The sequence below is a fragment of the Erythrolamprus reginae genome, chromosome 3 (assembly GCF_031021105.1).
Source record: "Erythrolamprus reginae isolate rEryReg1 chromosome 3, rEryReg1.hap1, whole genome shotgun sequence".
In the NCBI taxonomy this organism is placed as follows: Eukaryota; Metazoa; Chordata; class Lepidosauria; order Squamata; family Dipsadidae; genus Erythrolamprus; species Erythrolamprus reginae.
The window spans coordinates 66,204,879-66,230,095 of record NC_091952.1 but is presented as its reverse complement, the minus strand read 5'-3'; the positions used below and the strand labels follow the sequence as shown (position 1 = coordinate 66,230,095).

Below are 25,217 nucleotides of genomic sequence, written 5' to 3'. Positions count from 1 at the left end.
GAATAATCATTGCCACCTTTGCATAAAAACAACTTTCTATGCAATAACAATGATCATCTTTAAAACTATGCATACAGATACCCACACCCACCCACACATTCACTATTTGATATTATATCTTTTAACCATCAAGCTATAAACAAGTGATGTAGCAATTTCATTTCTGAGTGCTAAAATTATTTTCAATTAATTGTAATAGTTTTGTATTATTACCAAACCAGGTTACTAATACCGGTATGCTGAGAAACATAACAGAATTCTCTGCCAAGTGCAATATCAATTAAGATTTAAGTTTATCTTAAACAATTTCTCAGAACAGCTTTGATATGAATACATGATCACAGTATACTCAGGTCAAGTGAGGACCATGCAGGTCATTAAGAAAGGGACTCACATAACCATAACTTCCAATGTCCTGCCAGCTCCTCATTGATTTTCCTTGTGGAAAGCAGCAGGGAACAATAGAAACTGCAATCACACAACCCTGGGGTACAACCGTGTAAATATGAGGTGGCGGCGGCCACACAACTGAATCACAATCATGTGACTGTGAGGATGGTATGACAACTGGAACTTTGAGGACTGGTAATATATACTTCTTGTTCAATGCTGTTGCAAGTTCAAATAATCTCTAAACAAATAGTTGTTAACAGAGGAACCTGTAATTATATCTCACAAAAATGTTAATCTAGAAATAACTGATCTAGCGATGTTTAATGTACCATCGTATGTTCCACTTTCTAGCAAAGTTCCACTTTCTTCCAATGCCTTGAATTGGTCAACAGGTATAAAATTATAGTCCACTCCAGGAACTTCCCCATCTCTTGGAGCTCTTGTAGTGCCTGGAATAAAAAGGCAGAAGTGTGGATAAATTGTAAAATTTTCTAACTTTATCAGTTTTCAAATTGCTTCACCAAACTGACCTAAGATTCTGTCACTCTGCTATGTAATAATAAAAACAGATTCAGCCACAAGTACTTGATTATATGAAACTAGAGCAAAACAAATGCAACAGGAACAATGTTAAACCAAATTAAAATCAAGGTTATAGTTTATTTATTTGTTAAAATTCTAGAACTACCCATTTGTCAATGACTCTGGATGGCTCACAAGGATTAATATAATTAATCCTTGATAGTCATGACTATAGCATATTCCCTCCAAACTCAGAGTTGGATCTCTCCATGTGCCTCAAAATGGTAGAAGGTTGAATATAGGAAAGGAAGTTGAATCTAAATTTATATAAAACAGAATTTTTGAACATGTTCTTAGTTGATCCATTCTGAATAGGATTGCACTAACACTTAATGAATAGGCTTACAATATCCTCTTTGATGTAAAATGGTTAAGTAAATAACAATAATGACGTGGTAGACCAATTGTTTCCTTCATGAGGAAGAGTATCCTGATTCAGTGATATATATACTGCTAACTTCAAAATTGGATTATTACAACATGCTGTGTGAGTCCATTTGGAGGTTCTCATTGTCAAATATAAAGCTTTTCGTCTTCAAAGGAACATTTTCTGCAAGTTGCACAAGTAAAAGAAGCAAAATAATTTTTTATCCTGGAAGGAATCCATATAAAATAAACTTCAGTTGAACTAGAAGCTGGCCCTCTTTTTATTGCATAAGCAATATAAGAACTACAAATGGTCCTTACAACATCATTTGGCACCTTCCTTCATTTGTCACTAAGCACTGCAGTCATTCAATCATACTCAATTTTTGCCATGGTTGCTAAGCGAATCACATGGTCGGTAAGTCACCCTATTGACTTTGCTTGTCAGAAGTCCCTTGGGAAAGTCAGCAATCATGTGACCCTAAGATACTGCAAGCATCTTAAATACAAGCATGTTGCCAAGCCTGTGAATCATGTGATCAAGGAAATGCTTAGTGTTCATAATTATGAAGACTGTTTAAAACTCACTTTTTTCAATACTACTGTAATTTAGAATGGTTGTTAAACAAATCCTAGGTTTAGGACTACCTATACTTTTTTGATTGACTAATTATATGCCATCAAGTTTATGACTATATAGAGAAAATCTGTCTATTTGTTTCCAAACTTACCCTTTAGGATTTCTGGTTGTGCACCCATTACAACTGTATGTAGTCTAACCACCTTGTTGCTTGTCATAATCTGTTTTCTTTTTTCTTTTTCTAATTTGCTCAACATCCTAATAGACTTTGCTAGACAGCTAAACACATAATGTGTTTAAAATATGATAATATCAATTTGTGTTCTGAGTATGAATTTTGGATTGTTTTGTTGTACATTTTCCTGCCTGTCTGACTTCTCAGAAGTTTCCAACACCAAACTTCAAAATAATCTATGCTCTTTCTAATAGGCTTTTTCAAATTCTAAATTTCATTTCTACAGGGAAAAACAACTGCCTGAACAATTGTGGCTTTTGATGTTTGAGGATATAGACACATCATGGCATCTGAATTATATTTTTCAAAGCCTTCATTGCTACTTTGTACTTTTTAAATTTTATTTACTACTCCAGCTGTTAGGTGCAGTTCAGCAGTTCAAATCTCACCCCCAGCTCAAGGTTGACTCAGCCTTTCATCCTTCCAAGGTGGGTAAAATGAGGACCCAGATTGTTGGGGGCAATATGCCAATCTGTAGCATATTTCTTCACTGCTGATTCCTTTAATGGTAATTCTAAATGACAGAAATTATTCACCAATTTAATACCTTCTGTTAATTATCAGTTTGGTTACCATACCTGTCTCCAGAACTGGCAGTACACCAATTTGAGCTTCAAATTTAAATAATGTGTACTGGTCTACAGTTCAAATGTACCCTTAAACATTCCATTCTGTATTGGTTTCAGAAGTGGGACGATCAGTAATATAGTAGCTGGAATTTGGCTTTTCTGGCAAGAACTAGGTACTCCATAATGAAAAACATAATTGCCTAAGATCATCTCCCTCTCCACCTCAGAGGACTGAGGTGGCAAAAATGACAAATGGTAATCCCAGGATAGTCTTTTCCTCTGAAAAATGGAAGCACACATTATTGCTTTTTAGTTGGCAGAACACAGGGAACATTCTGGGAATCCATGCTGACTATGAACCTGGACGGGGAAGAAGATGCCTTGGTGTAAGTTTTTAGTTCTCCACTCTTGAACAGATTTGGAGTGGAAGTAGCCCAGAGTCGACCATCTCATACATCTGCTTCTTTGAGTGACAGATAGATTCTTCTGAGTCATTAATGGAATGAAGGGCAGCTTCATCAGCGTCTTTCCCCAATGTTTAGTATAAGTCTATGTTAAATTGTAATCTGTGGGAAGTGCATGATCCAACTGCTCAAGATGAAGAACAAGAGTATGGTGATGTCAAGCTAAGAGACGGCCATTAAAATACAAAGTTACATAAGAGATCCAACAAAAAGTTTCCGTTTCCAGTGGAATTTTTGATATGAATATGTGTAGCATCAAATGTGTTACCTGGAAAATATATGTATCACATGTATCACATGTTTTTGCTCAATTTTATAAATTAACTGCCTTGAAATGGAGGCAAAAAGGAGCTGTGACGTTCCTTCAATATACCAGGGTAATCCAACAGAAATTATATATATGAACTAACTGAAGAATATTGGAGAAACATAATAAAATAATTTTTTCTATTAAAAAATATGGAGAATATTTTTTTTTCCTTTTAGGAAAAATCTGTTTTATTAAACTTGTTTTTCCTGTTTCTAAATCAAAGTAATCTTTAAGTTATTGGTTGTTTTTTGTTTTTGCTATGCATTTATCTCTTCCCTCAACTCACTCGTTAGTGAAGTAATCATCTACAGTATGTACTCATGTAACATAACACTTCATTCTCATGCAGTCTGGTATCTTTCCGCCTTTATTCTATCTCTGGATGTGGAATAAATATCATTTGGCATGTACAGTGATAGTGTTTCTCACTCAAAAGCTCAACTGCAGAATGTGTGAATTATATACATTACAGAACCAATTTTACTACCTGAAGAATCAGTTGTGGGTAAGCAACTTCTTTGAATTAGAAAATAGCAAAATTTAGTACAGATCACATGAAGAGTTAGCATAGCAAATGCCTAATAATTTTTGTACAGTCAAACTAAAAATAATTTTAAAAAAGTGAATGCTAAATTGTTTCTGCTATTGGAATAAGTCCTCTTTTTAAGAACTATAAACTCCTTTTGGGTCAGACTGTTGGGAAAGATCAGAGAAAGTGTAAGTAACTGTTGGACAAGCATATTTCTGTTGTCAAAAAGTCATCAAGAAACATAGTGAGTTGCCAAAAAACATATGGAAATAAATAAACCGTTGAACTTCCTTACCTGAACGGTTATTCTCAATCGATTGAGTAGTCCACAGTCAGCGGGTTGATCTCCGTCCATCAACCAATCAGGTTGGTTGACGGACGGAGGTCAACCCACTGACTGTGGACTACTCCAATGATTGGAGAAGATGTAATTCTCAACGTCATTATTTATAATTTCAGAATGCAAGCTAGTTTATATCATGCACTTAACACACGTATTACTTAAGACATCCTTTTCAAAGCTTCTATTTTATCCAAAGGAATATGTCAATGTGTTACTTACATGGAATAGTTCTCAAGTAAAGATTATCTCTGATAACCTGTTGCAGTTTGTGATCAACTGAACCTTTCTGAAACTGTAGGCTTAGGTAGTGACGTAAATCTTTGTTGATGACTTTGCCTGTAATAAAAAATGAAGTATTACCACAAAATACTACAATCTGCTATATGATAGATAAGATATTCCCATAAGATCTTGAAAATGTTTTTTTTGCAACATGTAGAGGTATTTAAAGTACAAAATAAAAGTGAACAAAAATATATAGATGAGATTTATAAATAATTTGTACTTGAAAATTGCATTTTATAATCCGTCCAATCACTTTAATGGATTTCATTTCTCTCTGACCTTGAGATATTCCTATGCCAACAATACTTTTATGATTTTTTTTCTTCTACCATCACTTCATGCAGTGGGTTGGGAGGGACTTGAAGATAATTTGGAGTGACTTAGTTTCAGTTTTAGTATAATTTAAACAATTTGGGCTTCATAAAACAGCACTAAAGAGTAGACATCATACATTCAGCCTATAAATTCTATGCTGAACTCTGCAATTTGACCTTGTGAAAACAAAATTCAGACTTTCAATTTACTCTTGACTAGAAACTCCTAGAAGGTCATAACATTTCTCATGACAAAATAGTTAGCACTCAGTATAGTGAGTGAAGCTGTAGCACTCTTAATAAAACCAGAGTATAAAAGTTTTGTTGAAAATGAAGGACAATTCACTATTTCAGGTACTCTAGGCAAACACTGTATTAAAAAACTCTTATTCATAAAATTTCAATAGAAAAAATCCATTATTATTTTCACATTGGTACTCTCCAATAGACTATGGTGAATAAGAATTTCAAAATACATCATGTGTGTCATTTTCTTTATAGGTTATATTCTAACCATTGTATTCATCTATTAATAAATGTTAGTCTATGAAAAATTTGCTTTGATAAAAATTTTAATTATTTATTGAGAACAGTTATAGTTTACAGAATTATTTTTATAATAAATAAATAAATAAACAAACAAACAAATAAATAAATCTTTACAAAAATCCAATATTCTATCTCTCACAGCTGAAAATAGATTTTTTTTAAAAATCTATTGAGGGTACTGTTTGTAAGATGTGATTCTGATATCAAGCAATGTAAAAAAAAAAGTCCTAATCCTAATAGATTTTTTTGCATTGGGTGGTTTAAAATAATGCTTTAATTGTGATTTTCATCTATAAAACTCTGTAAGCGTGCAAGCTGATGTCATACTGTGGGTATACAGTGATACCTCGTCTTACAAACGCCTCGTCATACAAACTTTTCAAGATACAAACCCGGGGCTTAAGATTTTTTTGCCTCTTCTTACAAACTATTTTGACCTTACAAACCCACCACCGCCGCTGGGATGCCCCGCCTCCGGACTTCCGTTGTCAGCGAAGCACCCGTTTTTGCACTGCTGGGATTCCCCTGAGGCTCCCCTCCATGGGAAACTCCACCTCCGGACCTCTGTGTTTTTGTGCTGCTGCAGGGGAATCCCAGCAGCGCAAAAACAGACGCTTCGCTGGCAACAGAAGTCCAGAGGTGGGGTTTCCCAGCGAGGGGAGCCTCAGTGAAATCACAGAGGTCCGGAGGTGGGGTTTTGAGGACTTCAGTGTTTTTGCGATGCTGCGATTTCACTGATGCTCCCCTCACTGGGAAACCCCACTTCCGGACTTCCGTTGCCAGCAAAGCACCTGTTTTTGCCCTGCTGGGATTCCCCTGCTGGGATTCCCCTGCAGCATCACAAAAACACAGAAGTCCGGAGGTGGAGTTTCCCATGGAGGGGAGCCTCAGGGGAATCCCAGCAGTGCAAAAACAGGCGCTTCAGCTGGCAAAAGGGGTGAATTTTGGGCTTGCACGCATTAATTGCTTTTCCATTGATTCCTATGGGAAACATTGTTTCATCTTACAAACTTTTCACCTTAAGAACCTCGTTCCGGAACCAATTAAGTTTGTAAGACAAGGTATCACTGTATATGTATATGATACAAAGCAGTGTTGTAAGCTGTAATTGATCCATGTTTTTTTAATGTTTCAAAGTTAATATACAGTATGCTTTCAGTTTTAAAATCATTATTATTGGGCACCACATTTCTAGGTTTATATTTTTTTTTAAAGCAATATCACGTTTTTTCTCATAAGTATTTTATTACAATGGTCTTATCATGTATTATTAGCAAATATATCATATTAAGTGAAACCTGTTGCTTCGCTGTTCCACAGTAAACCCACAATGGAGATATTGTACATCACTTATCAATTTGACAAAGCAAAGTATTGTTCTGGGTCTTCCCTTCAGGGTGGACATGTAAGATCTTAATCTGCCATTGAATCAGCTTTGGAATTTCAAAAGAATTCTAAACTCTTAAACTAGAGATCTAGGTAATAAATTCATTGTCACAACAACATTTTAACAAGATAGAAAATAGCGGAGAATAGAATGTAAGATCATAGGACTTTTTAAACTAAGAAATTTTAATATAACAACATATATAATAGAAGATTTTATAAGATATTTGACACTTAGAGGGAAGAGTTTGAGGCATAGTGTTTGTTGGCAGCACTTGTTCATTACAGCTTTCCTCATTTTGGCTAATTCTTGTTTATCAAAAGCCTGGCAAAGAGAGAGAGGAAAAATAAGGATCTTATTGGGCTTGGTCAATGGGGGAAAGCAGAACCAACATAACTGTACACAATTTACAAATAATATGTTTTTTGTGATAGTTTACATTTCTGAATAAAACTTCAGAGGTCTTTATAGTTGGTCCTCAAATTTACAACTGATGGAACATCTCTGTGGCAAATTCCAGTCCTTGACAACCCACTCACATTTACAGTGTTAACAAGTGCCTCAGAAATTCTCACCCTCCCATCTCCCCATATCTGCCCTTTTGGCTCCTGTCATGTGCAAAGCTTTTTCCTGAGGTCATTTGCAGTCCTTATGAAGGGCCAGCAGGAGCAAGAAGGCAGGGAAAGTCAACTATGGATGCAGAAGGCATAAAATTCAGGGTGGCAAGGGTAGCTAAGCTGGGCTTTTAAAAAAAATGGTTTTCCCTCCACCTTCACAAATACAGATTGAACATGTATATATACCTTCCAGTATTACATACATCATACAAAGTTCATAATTATACATTTTTCTCTTTATTCATAGACCCCTATTTAATTTTTAAAAATTGTTAAACAACAGCAGTCTGCCTCTTTAATTACCATTTCTTGCACCACCACCCTTCCTCCTTTCCTTCTCCTACCTCCTTTCCCTTCACTCCTCCTAAACCTCTCTCTCCCTTTTTCTTCTTTGTCTCTCTCTCTCTCCACTCTCACTCCTTCTCTTCCTTCCTTTCTCCTTCCTCTTCATCCCTCTAGTACCTTTCCCGGGTATCCCAACCTTTATTTATATGTAGCACATTGTTGTTTTAAAATCCACTTTAAAGACAGTACTAATCATTAATTTCTTTAATTTGTTGCTTATAACTCCAAATACAGTATTTTGTTTTAAGTATATAACACCAATTTCCTCTTCCTCCCCTAAAAAACCCCTAATTTTGTCATCCAGATTTTCTATCTAATTAACCTCCACTTTTAGCTCCCACTTTAATATTTGTCCTCTTTATTTTCCCATTACTTATGGTTTCTTGGTCTTTTTTATTATAAGGACTACTGCTCTCTCTCCCTTTCTTAGTTTCTTTTTCTCAATGTTTGTTTCTTATCTTATAGCTGCATGCCCCTACAGTAATTTTATATATTTAGATGTGCCATCTTGCATTAAAAATCATTATACTGTACATTTCAGCATTTGTAATTACTCCCCATAAATTTTATACATTTATCCCAAACCAATTTAATAACACAGACTTTGATGCCACAGTGCTGGGATGACTAAGACTTTGCAGCATGATGCTGAGCTGGGACATCTACAACTTCACACTGCTGGTGTGAAAATTCTGTTCCTAATTACCATTGTTAATTGAGGACTATCAATATTACTCTTTCTGTGATGATTGTATCAAAATACCAATAAAAGCATATGCTTACAGTATGTGTATGTCTGTGCTTGTGTGCTTGCATATATGAATATTTTCTGCTAGTTATTTTATTAGAGCAGACTTCCCTAAACAAGTTAGCATCCAGTGTCTTGACATCAACATTCAGAATCCACAGGGCAGTATATTTATCACTGGCAATTCAGGGGACTTTGTAATATTCACATTAGATATAATTATAGTTCATCCTGGTTATGAAATATGTTTAATATTTCTTCCATACTAAATTAAATATGAAGTCATTTCTCTTTTCAGTGGTTGGTTCGGAATCAGAGATACATTTTTTGGTAATTCAATCATCCAATATTTAGAATGATTACTTTAATGATTAAAGTATGATAATTATATAATTAATTTCATGGTCAATGCAGGACCCATTATAGTGTCTACAAAAGATGACCATCCATCCTTTGCTTGAACATCTTCAGTGAAGGGAAACTCAACAGTCCATGCAGCAACTGTTCAACCTAAACCGTTAAAGTTTAAGTTTAGACTGTACCTATTTTCCTTGTAGGTTTAATCTACTTGTTCTGTCTTGTTCCCAAAGCAATAGAGAACAAGCAGCAATGGATGGAAACTAATCAAGGAGAACACCAACCTACAGGTGAAACTCAAAAAGTTAAAATATCATGCAAAAGTTCATTATTTCAGCAATGCAATTTAAAAGGTGAAACATAATATATGAGAGCGACACATTACATGCAAAGCAAGATAGTTCAAGCCATGATTTGTCATAATTGTGATGATTATGGGGTTCAGCTCATGAAAACCCCAAATCCACCATCTCAGAAAATTAGAATATTGCATGCAATCAATAAAACAAGGATTATACATAGAACAATATTGGATCTTTGAAAAGTATAAGCATGCATATGCACTCAGTACTTGTTTTGGGGCCCTTTTGCAGCAATTACTGACTCAATGTGGTGTGGCATGGAAGCTATCAGCCTGTGGCACTGCTGAGGTGTTATGGAAGACCAGGATGCTTCAATAGCAGCCTTAAGCTCTTCTGCATTGTTTGGTGTCATGTCTCTCATCTTTCTCTTGGCAATGCCCCATAGATTCTTTATGGGTTCAGGTCTGCTGGCCACACAAGCACATTAATATCAGGTTTTGGTGCTTTTGGCAGTACCAACAGGTACCAAGTCCTGCTGGGAAATGAAGTTAGCATTCCCATAAAGCTCATCTGCGGAAGGAAGCATGAAGTGCTCCAAAATCTGTAATTTTAATGGTAGATTTATTTTAACAGTGAGACAGAATAGCAACCACAACACCCCCCCCCTGAAAAAAAGCCATTTCAAAAAAGTTATAAATTGATTTTCATTTTAATGATTGAAACAAGTAAGTACAGTATTTGATCCCCTATCAATCAGCAAGATTTCTGGCTCCCAGGTATCTTTTATACAGGTAACGAGCTGAGATTAGGAGCACTATCTTAAAGGGAGTGCTCCTAATCTCAGTTTATTACATGTATAAAAGACACCTGTTAACAGAAGCAAGAAATCAATCAGATTCCAAACTCTCCACCATGGCCAAAACCAAAGAGCTGTCTAAATACGTCAGGGACAAGATTGTAGACCTGCAGAAGGCTGGAACGGGATACAAAATAATCGCCAAGCAGCTTGTAAAGAAGGTGATGACGGTGAAATTATTGGCAAATGGAAGAAACACAAAATAACTGTCAATCTCTTTCAGACTGGGGCTCCATGAAAGATTTCACCTCGTGGAGGTTCAATGATCCTGAGAATGGTAAGGGATCAGCTCAGAACTACACAGGAGGATCTTATGTCAAGGCAGTTGGGACCATAATTACCAAGAAGACAATTGGTAACACACTATGCCATGAAGGACTGCATCCCTGCAGTGCCCACAAAGTCTCCCTGCTCAAGAAAGCACATGCACAGGACCGTCTGAAGTCTGCCAATGACTTCTGATTGATTCAGAGAACTGGGTGAAAGTGTTGTGGTCAGATGAGACCAAAATCAAGCTCTTTGACATCTACACAATTTACCGTGTTTGGAGGAGGAGGAATGCTGCCCATGATCCCAAGAACACCATCAAACGTGGAGGTGAGAAATTATGCTTTGGGGGGTTTCTCTGGCAAGGGAACAGGACAACTTCACTTCATCAAAGAGGCGACGGACAGGGCCATGTACCATCACATCTTGGACAAGAACCTGCTTCCCTCAGCCAAGGCATTGAAAATGGATTATGGATAGGTATTCCAGCATGATAATGACCCAAAACACACGGTCAAGGCAACATAGGAGCGGCTCAAGAAGAAGCACATTAAGGTCCTGGAGTGGTCTAGCCAATATTCAGACCTTAATCCCATAGAAAATCTGTGGAGGGAGATGAAGATTCAAGTTGCCAAATGTCAACCTTGAAACCTTAATGACTTGGAGAGGATCTGCTAAGAGGAATGGGACAGAATCCCTCCTGAGATGTGTGCAAACCTGGTAACCAACTACAAGAAACGTCTAACCTCTGTGATTGCTCACAAGGGTTTTTCCACCAAGTAGTACCGGTAAGTCATGTTTTGCAAAGGGATCAAATATGTATTTAACTCATTAAAATGCAAATAAATTTACAACTTTTTTGAAATCCATTTTTTGGATTTTTTTTTTTAATTATTCCATCTCTGACTGTTAAAATAAATCTACCATTAAAATTACAGACTGATCATTTCTTTGTCAGTGTGGAAATGTATAAAATCAGCAGGAGATCAAATACTTTTTCTGTCATTATACATAGTTTAGATAGGCAATGTATTAATAAAGTGGAATGCCGTTTCAACAACATTTACAAAGTTCAATACACTGACACAGATGCACATAAATTTAATCATTAAAATGCTGAGATAGAGCTGGAATTGGCTAATTTCTAAATTTACCTTGCATTTCTCTTTCTTATATGTATTGCAGACATATATGAACTTAGATGTATAAAATAATCCAAAACAGAAATGGTTTCCAGAATGTGTGACATAGGATATTTATATACTTTATGTCCTTCAATGAACTAGGAACAATTCATAAATGGAAAATAATTTGCTCAGTCATTCAACTGCAAAATTAATCCTAAATTCCATTTTTAGCAAATATATTTGAAAGCATGTAAAAATATTCCAGGGGGGGGGAAGGCCCTCCAAGAAAATGTGCCAGTATACAGCCTTTGAAGTACTAAAACATAGAGAAAAAATTAACTCTTTCAACAGGATAAAATAGTATTGGGGAATGTGTTGGATTTCATCAGAAGTGAAATAATCCTGGTTTGCACGTGCCTGTCAGTCGTCAGAGAACCGATCACAAAGGGAGCGTGAGGCTCCACCCACCTGCCCAAATGCCGCCATTTAGATTCTCTTACTCTCCATACATGCATAAAGCATTCTGTGCATGCGCAGAGGGTAAAAAACCCCAAATGGTGGTGCCTGGGCGGAGCCTCACACTTTCTTTGCAACTGGTTCTCCAATGATCAACAGGCATGAACGAACCAGGAACATTTCACCCTTTGATTTTATACCATCTAATACATTTAAGTAAACAGCAGTGGGGCCACATTAAAGCAGTGAGTAACTCATTAAAGCAAACTGAATTTATTTCAAAATTGTATACTATACTATTGCATTTCTCAGGAAGTAGGGGTACACTCACTACCAGTATTGTTTTTTTCTGGGATCTCTGCTCCCAGTATACTAATTCTTACATACTTCCACCAGTGCACTTTCTTACAGCAAAGTTGCCTTACAATTTTCTGTAATCCTAAGAAGGACTTTATCTTATGAGCTTATAGTGGGAGAGCATTTTTTTTTAAAAAAAGTTTTTTCTCATGAGGAATTAGTATTTCTGTGTGAGAACAAAGTCTTGTTATTGTTTCATCACAGTTTTCTGACAGTTTTTGTTCTTGCTCACCCATCACGTGATAGTACTCTTCACGACATTATTTTTTATTCAGGTTGACATCATCGGTCCAGTTATCTTATCTAGAGTCTTGCTCTATACAATTTTTATGTCAGGATGCTCATTACGATTTTCTCAGCCTTGTTTCAGCCATTTAAATAATTTTCACTCATAGTCTAAAATATTTAAATACAAACCCAGCCTTTGTTGTGTTTATTCCTATTGTAAAAGAAAAGGTTCACTTGAGTTAGGATAAACTAGTGGTGATTACATGTTAATTACTATTTAATTCCTTGATAATAGTAATTACTTTGCAACTGCCATTTTTATGGGATTTCTTTCAACCTCCCAGTCTAGCCTATACCCTAGGACAGGGGTCAACAAACTTAAACACTCAAAGAATCCTTTGGACCTGTTTCCCACAGGAAAAAAACAAACAGGAATCACAAAACCTGGATGGGCGTGGCCAATTCGACATAACTCACTCCCACCCAGTCACATGACCCCCTAGTCATACTACCCAGTCAGTCGTTAGAACAGAGAATCACAAAACCCCTTTTCTCTCTCTCCACTTTTATCTCTCTCTCTACCCTCTGTCTCTTTATCTATCTATCTCTCTCCCTCTCCTCTCTTTCTGCCCCACACTTTCTGTATCTCTCTCCCCCTCTCCACATCTCTCTAGAGCTCTCTCCTCCTTTCCCCAACTCCCCCTTTCTCTGTGTCTCTCCCCTTTTCCCACTCTTTGTATCTCTGTGTCTCTATGTCTCTCTCCCTGCTTTCTCTGTATCTGTGTTTCCCTCTCCCTCCCTCTGTATATCTCTCTGTATCCCTCTCCCCCTCTCTCTGTCTCCTCCCCTATCTCTATCTCTATCTCCCTCTCCTCCCCTCTGTATCTGTCTGTCTCTTTCACTCTGTATCTCCCACCTCCCTTCTCTATCTCACCCCTCTTCAAGCACACTTAACCCAATCAGTTCATTTAGTGACCAAAGTTACAACAGCACTGAAAACAGTGATTTATGACTGTTTTTTACACTTAAATCTATTGCAGTATCCTCACATGATCAACATTCAGATGCTTAGCAACTAACTCATATTTATGACACTTGCAGTGGCCAGGGGTCATATGATTCCCTTTTGTAATCTTTTGACAACAAAATAAAAGGGAACACAAGATTTATTTAACAACATAACAACAGTGATTCACTTAACAACTGTAGCAAGAAAAATCATAAAATGGGGAAAATTCACTTAACAACTATTTCACTTAGTCACATAAATTTTGGGCTCAATTGTGGTCATAAGTCGAGGACTACCTGTATTAGTCCCATGCTAGAGCCTCTACATTTTTTAAAGGTATATTTATCAAATGTGAAGCTATTCTAGGATTATATACTTTGTTTCACTTCCCTGGCTAAGCAACTTTCAAGGCCTATGAACAGTAAAAAGAAGGCTAACAGATCTTAAAGAAAGCAAAATGAAACATCGTTCTGAGCATTAATAACATTCCTCAAATAAATTATACAAGTATTATAAAAAAATACAAATATATTCTAACAGACTTACTAGATCAGAGGACTAGCAAATACGACATGGGAATATGTTATAACTATTTGTGAAGAAAAAACTAATCACATATGCACATGAATGAAAACGCTAAAAGCTCAGGTTTCTAGATTTCTAAAAGTACAGAAACTATGAAATGTAATACACTCTTGATACATCAAGACAGCTTGATTTTATCACGTACAAAATTGAATAAAAATCTTCCTTGTTCTCAACTTCACGCAGAAGTAATTATTACTTTAATCAAATGACTTTTGCCATAATTTAGGTACGCAACAAAAAAGTCATAATACAAATGCATTATGCGTATATTATTTTCAGCTTTCTGGTATTTATACAACTAGCTATTTCATGGAATACAGCCTTGATGAACCATGCCGCTGCCTGAAAGGCTGTCTTTCTTTCCTCCGGTTTAAGTAACTCCTTGGCCTCCCCAGGCATTGCCTTATGGGTTTGTAGAGCTAGATCTGGGGCATCTACTGAGAAAGGGACTAAAAGATCCAACAATTCAGTGGTAACGTTGAAAAACCTGTGGTCAAGAGAAGTAGGGGCAGAACCCACAGCTGGGGATGCCATCATACTTCGTCTCTTCTGCCACGAGTAGATCCCAGAATCCTCTATTGCACACTAACTGTATGTGTTTGGTTGTGAATTTAGTATTTATTTATTTATTTATTTATTTATTTATTTATTTATTTATTTATTTATTTATTTATTTATTTATTTATTTATTTGATTTGTATGCCGCCCCTTTCCGCAGACTCGGGGCGACTCACAATAATAGTAAAACAATGTATGACAAATCTAATAATTAAGTAACTAAAAACCCCTTATTAAAAAGCAAAACATACACACAAACATACCATGCATAAATTATATAGACCTGGGGGAGGGGATATCTCAATTCCCCCATGCCTGACGACAGAGGTGGGTTTTGAGAAGTTTACGAAAGGCAAGGAGGGTGCCTTTCTTTTAAATCAGCTGTTTATCAGCCCTTATCAGTTTTGCCAAGCGCAAGAGCCTCAGAGAAAGTTGTGCGCTTTGGAGCTTCACTCTTGAGGCCTAATCGCTCTCCAGCCAGCCCCGCCCATCAAATACGTAACTGAGCGCGAGTGCCTTTGGCCTAGAGCCCGATACGTGCTGCTGGAGCAAAAGCTTGCGATTTCCCTCATTTTCATCGGAGGTCTCAGCAACTGCTAGAGTTTTATGCTCGCGGTTTGCCTTTGCCTTCTGGCCAATCAGGAGTAAGAGGAGAGCCTTTTCAGCTTGTGTTTGCATAAACCAGGAGTGGGCAAATTTAAATGGTGACACAATGCAGTGCAGGAAACTCAGCTTCTGCACAAGAGCCACACTGAAGGGGCCAAAGAGCCACATGTGGCTCACGAGCCAAAGTTTGCCAACTCCTGCCCTAGGATTTTGGGGAAGGCACCCATGTAAGTACTAACCTGTGTTGACTTCCCTAGGCTGCATCAGAAGAGGCAAAGGTGTCTATCTTATAGTGCTTGATGAAAGTAGTAGGAGCAGACCAAGTGGCTGCTCTACACACCTCTTCTAGGGAAGCCTGCTTAGACCAGGCAGCCGAAACGGCTGCACTCCTGGTAGAGTGGGCTGTAATGCCCTTAGGGTGGGGAGCTGCAGACATATCGTAGCCCTTATCCATCTATCTATGGTATTGGAATTGACTTTTCTCCCCATAGAGGCCGGGAGGTACGAGATGAAAAGGGCCTCGGATTTTCTCCATTCTGCTGTGCGCTTCAAATAAATGTGCAATGCGCACCTAACGTCTAAGGTGTGCCACTTCCATTCCAGTGGATGTACTGGCCTGGAGCAAAAGGAGAGAAGGGAAAGTTCCTGGGATCCCTGGGTGATATGCAAACTGTTGGAGGAGGGGGCGGATATGGTCCTGGTGGCTCCTTACTGGCCACACAGAGCCTGGTTTTCAGACCTTGTGACCTTGTCTGTATCCCTGCACTGGCACAGAATGGCAGAATTTAGCCTGGCGCTCCTGGGAGAGGAACACCCTATGCTCTAGGGCAGAGGTCCCCAACCGCCGGTCCGCGGACCGGCACCGGGCCGTTGGGGGTTTTCAGCTGGTCCGCGGCGCCAGGGCCCCCTCGGCCTTTCCGCACCACCAGCGGTGCTCCCCCCGCCAGCCAGCCAAGCCCCGCGCCCGCCGGAACCGGCTCCTCGCTCTCCCCCCGCCGCCCGCCGCGTTTGCAGGAGGTGGGGAGGGTCGGGCGGCCCGCCAAGGCCAGGGGGGACGCCGCTGCCCCCCCTTCCCTCTCTCCGCCCGCCGCTGCGCCTCCTTGACGCCGAGAGGAAATGCCGGCAAAGGCTTTTCTCAGCGGAGGTCTTCAATGTCAGGGGCGCACGGGCGGTTGCACGCGCTCCCTATCTCCCTGCTAGCCCACTCGGAGTATTCAAAATAAGAAAAACCTTTGCCGGCGAAGGCTTTTCTTATTTTGAATATTCCGAGTGGGCTAGCAGGGAGATAGGGAGCGCGTGCAACCGCCTGTGCGCCCCCGACATTGAATATCACCTTCGCCGGCCCCACCTCTCCTGCAAACCCCCTTGCTGAGAGCCCGGGGCGAAAGTGCTCTCGCAAAGGTGAGGCGGGCAGGGCGTGCGCGCGTCACCGCTGAGAAGAACGGAGAACGAGAGTGAGTGATAGCAACAGACAGCAAGATAGAGAGAAAGTGAGAAAGAGAGAGTGAGAGAAAGGGGGGAGAAAGAGATAGCAAGAGAGAGAACAAGAGAGAGAAAGAGCGTGAGAAAGAAAACAAGAAAGAGTGAGAGAGAGAGAAAGCAAAAGAGACAGAAAGAAAACAAGAGAGAGAAAGTGAGAAGAAGAGAGAGAAAGAGGGGGAGAGAGAGAGAAGGAGAGGGAGAGGGAGAAAGAGAGAGGGAGAGGGGGGAGAGATAGCAAGAGAGGGAGAGAGAGAAAGAGAGAGGGAAAGGGGGGAGAGATAGCAAGAGAGGGAGAGAGAGAAAGAGAGAGGGAAAGGGTAGAGAGGGGGGAGAGAAAGAGAGAGGGAGAGAGAGAGGAGATAAAGGAAGAGGAGAGAGAGAAAGGAAGAGAAAGAAAGAAAGAGGGATAGAAAGAGAGAGAGAGTGAGAGATGCTCAGTGAGCCTTTCTTTGAAGTTGCCTTTCTTTCTTTCTTTCTCTCTCTTTCTTGCTTTCTTTCTTGCTCTTTTTCTTTCTCTCTTTTACCTTCCCTTCCTCTATTTCTTCTTTTCTTTCTCCTTCCTACCTTCTTCCCTTACTCTCCCCTTTCATAAGTTTCCTTGCTTCCTTCCTCTGTTCCTGTCCCTTCCCCCCTTCTTTCTTTCTTTCCTTCCTTGCTTTCCTCCCTCCATTTCTTGCTTTCCTTTTCCTTCCTCCCTTCTTTCCTCCCTCATTCCCTTCTTTCACTCCTTCCTCTCTTACTCTCCCCTTTCACACCTTTCCTTGCTTCCTTTGCACCCTTCTTCTGTTCCTGTTCCTTCCCTCTTTCCTTCCTTCCTTCCCACCCTCCGTCCATTCATTCACCCATTCCTCCCTTGATCGCCCCTTTTACGGCGCCGCTGACAGCTAGCTCCCCCCCCCCCACCGGGCCATGGAAAACTGGTCTAGCTTAAAGCCGGTCCCTGGTGCAAAAAAGGTTGGGGACCTCTGCTCTAGGGAATCGATAATGGCACCCAGGTGTACAATTGAGGAAGTAGGAACAAGGTGACTCTTGGCCTCGTTGATGGAAAACCCATGGGCTGTTAAAGTAGAGAACGTTACCTGGATATCGTGCAGGGCTTGAGTCCTGGAGGAAGCCAGCAACAAAATGCCATCAAGGTAACAATGAACTCGCACGGGGAGTGTTCTCACGTGAGCCGCCAAGGCTGCTAGTACTTTAGTGCAGTGTTTCCCAACCTTGGCCACTTGAAGATGTTTGGACTTCAATTCCCAGAATTCCCCAGCCAGTGAATGCTGGCTGGGGAATTCTGGGAGTTGAAGTCCAAATATCTTGAAGTAGCCAAGGTTGGGAAACACTGCTTTAGTGAATACTCTGGGGGCTGAGGAGAGGCCAAAGGGAAGAGCCCGGTATTGGTAGTGAACACCCCCATAACAAAACCTAAGGAATCGCTGACAATCAGGATGGATGGGAATATGGAGGTAGGACTCCGTAAGATCAATAGAGGATAGGAGGTCGCCCTTCCATATGCACGCCAAGATGGACTGAAGTGAGTGCATCTTGAACCGTTGCTACCTAATATGACCGTTCAGTCTCTTGAGGTCCAGAATGGCTCTCCACCCCCCGAAGACTTAGGAACCAGAAATAGGATGGAATAAATACCTGATCCAGCTTCGGGACCCGGTACCTGCTGAATAGCCTTGATCTTAAGAAGATGGTCAACAGCCTCCCTCATGAGGCATTTCTTGGCTAAATTGTTAGACACAGGGCACCGGATAAAAAGTTGCGGGGGAGTGGAGAGAAATTCTAGGGAGAGGCCAAATTTTACCATCTACCTGACCTACAGGCGGCCCCCAATGGGACGACCCAGATCCTCTGGTGACTCACTTGGTGCGGTGGAAGGAACGACCTCCTGCGCCTTGAAAGAACGTTTAGAACCCCTACCCTGAAAGTCCTGATTCTGGAAAGGTCTCTGCCTCCCACCATAGAAATTGTGTTGCCCATAAAAGTAGGGCTGCCTCGAGGAGGCAGAGGGTTGGGCAGGGGGATGAAAGAACCTTCTAGGATTAGGAGTAGATTTGAAGTTACCCCTGCGATTAGTGGGCAGCAAAATCTTATGTTTGTCCTCATCTTTGCTCAGAAGCGGGTCCAAAGCTGAGCCGAAGAGGTGTTGTCCATCAAAGGAGGATCTGGCAAGCTTCCACTTGTGCTTGGTGTCCGCCTGCCATGAGCGTAGCCAAAGTAGCCTGCAGGCTACAATAGAGGTGGCCATGGTACGTGACGCGAATCTGGCCGCTTGAAGGAAAGCATCCGCCGTGAAGCGTGCTGCAGCTAGCAAGAACCAGAAATTTGCAAGCTACAGAGAGAGAATCATATAACTTTTATAAAACCTATGAATATTTGAGTTATTACAAAAGCTACCACAAGACTGAACTTATCAGTTCACTCAAATAGAAGGAAAAAGGCTAGAGTTTGAACTCTGGTCTGTAGCTTATATATAAGAGAGGGTATGAGACTGAGAGAAACTCAAATTTATTTGCACAGCAAATTAAGGCTTTACTTTGGTCTGTAATATAGATTCTACTCTAGCTATATTATATTTGAATGAAAGTCTTCAAGCCAAGTGCTAAAAATGATTTTTCTTCCTTGAAAAAGGAAGTAAACAATATGATGATCCATATAGGTTCATGTGTACCTGGACCATAGGTTCCTTACTTATGTGTGTCTGGTTCCACATAGACTGCTAACAGCAATGCCTGACAGTGCTTTACTGAGAAGGAAAAAGGTGGATAAATTCACCATTATTGCCCAAATAAAATCAATACTTGTTTTACTTGTTTCCTGAAAAGAAAAGGAATGCCTTTTCAAGAATATTGTTCTGAAGAAGAGCACAGGGGGGGGGGGGGGAGGCAGGCAGAGTGATTCGCAATTGGGAGGTGAGGATTAGAAACATAGAAACATAGACGTTTGACTGCAGAAAAAGACCTCATGCTCCATTTAGGGTTTAATTCAAAATTAAAACATATTTCAGATTTGGGCAAGGAGAAAAGGAATATAATATAGAATATAATATAGAAAATTATCCACCAAGACAAAAGTAATTCTAATTAGTTGACAACTTTATCATATGGAAGTCATGTAGCTGGAATTTATGTTATCTACTCACTGCTATTACAACCTGTTGTGAGCCGCTCGGAGACTTTGGAGAGGGGCTGCATGCAAATCTAATAAATAAATAAACTACCAGTAGGTGGTGGTTTTTTTTAAAAGAATTATTTGATTCTAAATGAAATGAACTATTATTCATGCTTCTACTGATTTCTAGTTCTGTTATGTAACTGGATAATAAAATTCATCTTCCTCTAAATACATGCATATGAAGCAAGTTACTTTTTACACATCTAAACCTTTAAAATTAGGCTATTTTTCAATAGTATACTAGATTTAGTAAGAAATCAAACTGAATATTTCTCTTAACTATAATTATTATACAAAGAAATCCCTTGCATTATACACAATAATAGATGATTATATAACTGACTACAATTTTAACATCTTATTCCATTTTTAGGGACAATCTAATCTGTATATGAAAATAATTATTCTACTGAGTTATGTTCAATAGTTTTCCAGTTTAACAGATTTAAAAAGCAGGTTCCCACCAACAACAAAAAAATTATACCAAACTAATATACAATATAGCAAAGCACGGGTATGTGCATTCTAAGAGAGACAGAAAAAGTGAAGATGAATTATTTAAAACTGTTCACCATTTCTGGATTTTTTTTTGAAGATGTTGTGCAGGTTTGTATGATTTAATCAGCCTTTCTGCACATTGGATTGGACGATATAATCTTTGCAATTCCTTCTAATTCTATAATTCTTCTATGAACAATACTTATTTGGATTAATATCAACTAAAATTACCTGCAAGGTAAATTACCTGTAAGGATTATATGTATCCTTTCATACTTTACTTCTACACAATGTTGCAATTCAATTTACATAAAGAAGTAACCTATCCAGAACAAAGTTATTCATCTATATTTTAAAGACATGCAATCTCTGCACAACTGCAAACTCATGATGAAAATAAGCAAGGCAGAAGAGGCACATGACATTTAAAATTACCTCCATCTGTATGAAGATCCTACCCATGATGAAACACAAAAGCAGAAGATAATCTATTATTATACAGTATACTGTAGTATGAAAAATTCTAAAAACATTTTGACACTGGACCAACTGTCCAATCATTTAAAAGCAGCATGAAAATTAATGTAGTCAGCTCTACTTCTGCTGGCTCACAGAAAAACAAGAAATAAAAGAATGGTTCCATCCAATTTTCTGCCAATAAAATCCTATCATCCCCCTTTCTCAGTCCATAGCAAAGGAAAGAAAACAATACAAACCCAAAAAGAGTGGTATTAAATTGGCTTATAAATCTGACAAAAATCTGTTACTTCACATGATCCTGGGCTACAAATGTATCAAATCAGTTTTCCCTTTACCAAACTTCCATAATCAGCTGATGCTTAGAAATAAGAGTTCCTTCCGATAGGGAAATATTTGCTAGTATCAAATTTCCATTTTTTAAAATCTACCTTCTTGCATAACACCAGTCTTAAAATTAAACTACTTTAAAACTAAATCTAAATCAAGCGTACAAGTAGTCCTTGACTTGTGATCATTAATTCAGTAACTATTTCAAATTATCATAGTTCTGAATGAAGAGTTTGATAACTTGTGCTTAAAGTTATGGCTGTTGCAGCACTGTCACAAGTCACCTGATCAAAATTTACAATTGCAGGGGCATTTGAACTCTCACTTGCCTATCTCCCCTACTCATCTATCTTTTGGCTACTCTACACAGCGGCATTTGGCAGAGGCAACAGTGGGTGGCCTGGGGCCTTCAGCAGTCTCAGCCAGCTATCAATGCCCTCCCAGATCTCTATTTCAGTCCCAGTTCCACCACTGCCTTTGAGAAATGTCACCTTAACCCCTACACTGCAGCCAGCTATTCCAATAGCATTCCCCAAAGCACCAGTGACCTCTGCTACCCCTGCACTCCACAATCAAGCAGAGTTTTTAAGACATGTTTCTAATATAGAAAGCATATTGGGGTGAAACTGAATACAGCTGTCTTCAAGAAAAATAGATTGAACCTATAAAGTTAAAGTCTAAATCTTTCAAGCAGCAGAAGAAAATTAAGTATGTGAAAATTCAGAAAAAAGGTATGATGGATAAAAACTATATTAAAATATGACCCAAAATAACTCCTTCTAGCTTAAAAGTTTGTGCTGACCAATTGCCCCATGTCTTCATCCAAATCTTCAATAAATTGTTCCTTCTTGCTTCAAACGCTCTACTATCACCCCAGTGCCAAAGAAGCCTACTATCAAGGAACTAAACGACTACAGACCAGTTGCTCTAACATCTGTAGTTATGAAAATCTTTGAAAGGCTAGTGTTATCCCATTTGAAAACCATCATGAATCCACTGTTAGACCTCCTGCAATTTGCATATTGAGTGAACAGATCAACAGATGATGCTGTTCATAGCACTGCATCCTAAACATCTTGAATCTCCAAAGACCTACACAAGGATTCTCTTTATAGACTTTAGTTCAGCATTCAATACCATCATCCCAAACACTCTTCTAACTAAGCAGAACCAACTATCGGTACCTGAACACACTTGTAAGAGGATCATAAGCTTCATAACAAACAGGAAGCATCAGGTGAAGCTAAGTAGAATCATATCAATACTTATTAGTACAGGGGTCCTTCAAGGCTGTGTGTTCTCTCTACTTCTCTTCTCTCTATATACCAATTACTGCATCTCTAATGATCCATCTGTTAAACTATTGAAGTTTGCAAATGATACAACAGTGATCGGACTCATTGAGACAATGATGAATCTGCAAACAGACAGGAGGTTGAACAACTAACCTTGTGGTGTGAGCGAAACAATTTGGAACTGAATAGACTCAAAATTGTAGAAATGGTGGTGGACTTTATGAAAAACCCACCCATACTTCCACCTCTTACAATATTAGACAATACAGTATCAACAGTAGAGACCTTCAAATTTCTAGGTTCGACCATATCACAAGGTGTAAAATGGACACCTAACAAAAACATCATCAAAAAAGCACAACAACGAATTTTCAAATTTTGGAGCAATTATTGTTTAAAAATCAGAAAGAAGCAGAGATAAGAAAATGATGAAAAAGTTTTTATTGCTGATTCAAAAAACACAGAATGGCATACAAGCTTCTGAGCCCAGAAATCTTCACTGAACAAAATAAGAGATTACTTTGGCTGTTTGAAATCAAATAATTTAAGTTTTGTTAGCCTTAAGATGAAATATAAATGCACATCTTCCACACACCACAAACATCTTTCCCTTGAGTAATATCAAGGATGACAAATGATTCTGAAAACTCAAATGTTTTCAGAGGTTTTATAGTACTACAACTTTTTGCTGGCTGCACAAGACCTTCTTTCCTAGGTCTTATTACACAGCCACCAGCTGCCTCACGAAGGCCAGGCAAGCCTCAGCAGCAGCAAAAGAATGGTGAAGGTCAGATAGGGTGGTAGAATACAGGGCAGCAGGAGCCTCAGAATGCAAGATCCATATTGCAGAGATGGGGGGGGGATGTTCATTGAGGTCATATGAGCTCAAACTCAACCGTGACAAGACGGAGTAGCTGTGGGTCTTGCCTCCCAAGGACAATCCCACCTGTCCGTCTATTACCCTGGGGGGGGGCGGGACTACTGACCCCCTCGGAGAGGGTGTGCAACTTGGGCGTCCTCCTTTATTCACAGCTAACTTTAGAACATCTTTCGGCTGTGGCAAGGAGTGCGTTTGCACTGGTTCCCCCAGGTGCACCAGTTGCGGCCCTATTTGGACAGGGAGTCTCTGTTCACGGTCAGTCATGCCATCATCACCTCGAGGTTCGACTACTGCAATGCTCTCTACACGGGGCTACCTCTGAAGAGTGTTTGGAAACTTCAGATCGTGCAGAATGAGGCCGCGTGAGCAGTCATGGGCCTTCCTAGATATGCCCATGTTTTGTCAACACTACATGGCTTGCACTGGTTGCTGATTAGTTTTCGGACAATTCAAATTGTTGGTATTCATGGAATCGGGCCAGAATACCTACGGGACCACCTTCTGCCGCACGAATCCTAGCGGCCGATTAGGTCCCACAGAGTTGGCCTTCTCCAGCTCCCGTCGACTAAACAATATCATCTGGCGGGACCTAGGGGAAGAGCCTTCGCCCAGCCCTCTGAAATCAACCCCCCCCCCCCTGGAGATTCGAACTGCCCCTACCCTCCTCGCCTTCCGCAAGTCTCTGAAGACCCATTTATGTCACCAGGCATGGGGTAATTAATGTACCCCCCTTCTGACTAGTAAGACTTGAGCATGGTTATGATTGTATAGTATTGATTGCTTTTTAATGATAGTGGATATAGCTATAGTTTTTACTGTTAGATTTGTATTGTATTGTTATTGTTGTTGTGAGCCACCCCGAGTCTTCGGAGAGGAGCAGCAGCATACAAATCTAATAAATTATTATTATTATTATTATTATTATTATTATTATTATTATCATCATCATCATCATCATCATTATTATTGTATGAGTGGATAAACTCCCACGTATCCGCATTTTGACCATGTGGCAGTGGGGAAGGGGGCACTGCATTGGAATAACTTTAAGGATGGATGTAAGAGCCATTTGTTCAGCGTCACCATAAGTATAAATGGTCATAACTTGAGAACTATCTGTGTTATTTAATGAAACATTTCCTGCTACTGCTATCTTAGGTGCCTATCATTGAATCCCTATGATAATTTATTTCTACATCAAATTTCTCTGCTAATGCTACTGAATGAGAATCATGGGAAATGAACTACATTATATTAGTGCTTCTTTCCCCCCCCCCCCCTTGAAAACATTTCGCCTCTTGAAGCTTCTTCAACTCAGAACTGAAGAAGCTTCTTGGATGAGAAGTGATTTTCAAGGAAAAAACCTAGAAAGTCCAGCTGCCTTTTGAAAAAGCACCTTTGGGACAACCATGCCCTGGATGATTGAAAATCTCCACAGTGACAGCCAATTAACTATAAAAACATAGAAAAATATTTTGGTTAAGAGTAATATCTGAAGCTTACTACCCTCCTATGCAATCATGCAAATTATATAAGAAACTATATATACGTAATACAAAGATAATCATATCTGTACATTTTAAAAGAAAGCTATTGTTGAAAACTGTATGGTTGCAACTAGCTTTCGCTTATTTCAAAAGCAGGTGGCTGAAAATATATCTGAGCACTAGATATATTAAAAGCAGGATACTTTAAAAAAAATTAAGTTGTATCATGTAATAATTTAAATTCATCAGTATTCTGATTAATATCTA

General features: G+C 39.2%; 1 protein-coding gene across 2 annotated transcripts in view; it reads right to left on the bottom strand.

The window, feature by feature from the left end:
• Positions 1-25,217, bottom strand: part of MAGI3 (membrane associated guanylate kinase, WW and PDZ domain containing 3) — a 104,661-nt gene that overhangs the window by 71,661 nt on the left and 7,783 nt on the right. For both annotated transcript variants that reach the window (XM_070745644.1, XM_070745645.1), the window contains exons 2-3: positions 4,591-4,707; positions 723-842 (exon numbers count right to left, since the gene is read on the bottom strand). In XM_070745644.1, coding sequence (XP_070601745.1) covers positions 723-842; positions 4,591-4,707 — 237 coding nt within the window. The remainder of the gene's footprint in view (positions 1-722; positions 843-4,590; positions 4,708-25,217) is intronic.